General features: G+C 52.2%; 1 protein-coding gene across 1 annotated transcript; it reads left to right on the forward strand.

Moving 5' to 3' along the window:
- Positions 1-572: 572 nt before the first annotated feature.
- Positions 573-1,047, forward strand: LOC102752422 (T-cell receptor gamma chain V region V108A). The gene is made up of 2 exons (XM_015570470.1): positions 573-615; positions 725-1,047. The coding sequence occupies exons 1-2, from the start codon at positions 573-575 to the stop codon at positions 1,045-1,047; spliced, it is 366 nt and encodes a 121-aa protein (XP_015425956.1).
- The last annotated feature ends 1,134 nt before the right edge of the window (positions 1,048-2,181 follow it).

Here is a 2,181-nt window from a genome sequence, read left to right on the forward strand (position 1 = left end):
CTTCCTCTCGATCTCCCTTTCCCTTCCTCTCTATCTAAAATCAATTAAAACATATTTTTACGAGATGCTTTCATGACATGGAAAGGAGCTCAGAATATCAGGTGAACTGAAAGGAGAAGAACACACAACCCTGTACATGTTCAATATACTTGTAGTCCACAAAATCATACTGCTATCCACATACACGCAAAGAAGAAATCTAGACGTTAACACCATACAGATAACAGATTTGGTCTTGTGATATAAGTATGGGTGTTTTTAATTTTATCTTGTTTCTCTAACTTTCTTCAATAAGCATCTGTACCAGCATGTCCCAAGGTGCCTCCATGGCCCCTTCACATTCATGCCAAAGAGCTCTGTGCAGACCAGGAGCCTTTTCTGGAGACCAGGAGGCCCACAGAAAAGAGTAACCTCAGACCAGCAGCCAGCAAGAAAGGCCCAAGGTCCTGCCTGACCCACCACTTCCTTTTCTCTCCCCAGTTAGGCCACACCCACTTGCCACTGACTTGAGGCGCCCTGCCCCCAGGTCTCCACTTTCTGCCTTGTCTTGGAGGACACGGCCTGTCCACAGGATGCCACTGCTGGAAGCTTTCACCTTCTTGTCCTTCTGGGCTCGTGAGTCACACTCCTTGACCATTTCAGTCTAGATGAGTGAGCAAAGAAATTCTTTAATGTTTCTTATGTGATCAGAAGTTCACTAGAAATTCCTTTCTTTTGCATACAGTTGGCCTTGGGTTATCTACACTGGAGCAGTCCCAGCTGTCCGTTACCACAGAAGTGGGGGGAAGTATTGACATAGGTTGCAAGATAACAAGCACCAATTTTGAACAGGACATCATTCACTGGTACCGGCAGAAACCGAATCAGGCTTTGGAGCATCTGATTTCTGTGAGCTCCACAGAAGGCCCTGCTCGAAGCCATGTAGATGGGAAGAGAAACAAAGTTGAGGCAGGAAAGAATTCTCAACTTCTCACTTCAACCCTCCGCATATATTTCATAGGAAAAGAAGACACAGGTACTTACTACTGTGCTGGGTGGACTAATTAAAGTCTTGTCTGGGGACCGAGAGCACACAGTCTGTGCCACTGCCCCTCATCTCACCACCCAGTTTCAGGTTGAGAGGGGAAGGGATGGCTGGAGCCATTATTATCACACTAGGGGCCCAGTCCACAAATTTGTGTACCTTGAAAGGAACTGTGGGCCCAGAGGCTGTGGTGGGCACAGGGGTGGGTCTTGGCCAATCCTCCGTGCCCCTTCATGGCCTCTCCCACTGCAGCCCCCTGTCCCCTGTCTGCCAACAGCCCGCTCCTGCACTGATGGTACCAGCCATGCTCACCCCTGCTGAGGCGCAGAGTGATTGGGGCCAGCGCCAGCAGTGGGTGTGAGCGGGGACAGTGCCATCAGTGATTGTGAGCAGCAGCTGCTGACCCGATCACCCCTCAGGAGCAGGGGGAGGTAAACAAACCCTTAGGGGCAATCAGGGCCGTCAGTCACCGCTCACACCCACTGATGGTGCTGAGCAATCAAGTCAGGCACCAGGCGCTGGCAATGGGTGCAAGCAGCGGCTCTAGTGCTGGCAGTGGGTGTGAGCAGGGCCGTCACTGGCAGTGGGTGTGAGCAGGGCCATCACTGGCAGCGGGTGTGAGCAGGGCCGTTACTGGCAGCTAGTGTGAGCAGGGCCATCACTGGCAGTGGGTGTGAGCAGGGCCGTCACTGGCAGTGGGTGCAAGCAGTGGTTGCCAGTCTGGATTGCCCCTCAGGAGCAAGGGGAGGTGGAGAAGCCCTGAGGGGTGATCAGGTCCAGCAGTCACCACACGCACCCGCTGACAGCACTGAGCAATCAGGGCCAGCGCCGGGCACTGGCAGCAAGTGCAAGTGGGCCATTGCTGGGAGCCGGTGCGAAAGCTAGGTGGGACAGTGGAGCATGGGAGCAAAAAATTTTCAGTAACCAACAGAGGCTAGCCCAAATGACAGCGAACAGTGCCCCACCTTGGTCTGGCACCTCCGCTCACCTGTCCACCTTCCTGCCATGGTCAAATGGAGATAATAATACCACTACCTCTCATGACTGATATCTAATCTAATAATAGACAAACATGGTAATTGACCATATCTCCACTATGCTTCCCATTGGCTAATCAGCAGGATATGCAAATTAGCCCAACCAAGATGGAGGCCAGC

This window comes from Myotis davidii, unplaced genomic scaffold (assembly GCF_000327345.1).
Source record: "Myotis davidii unplaced genomic scaffold, ASM32734v1 scaffold2027, whole genome shotgun sequence".
NCBI lineage: Eukaryota > Metazoa > Chordata > Mammalia > Chiroptera > Vespertilionidae > Myotis > Myotis davidii.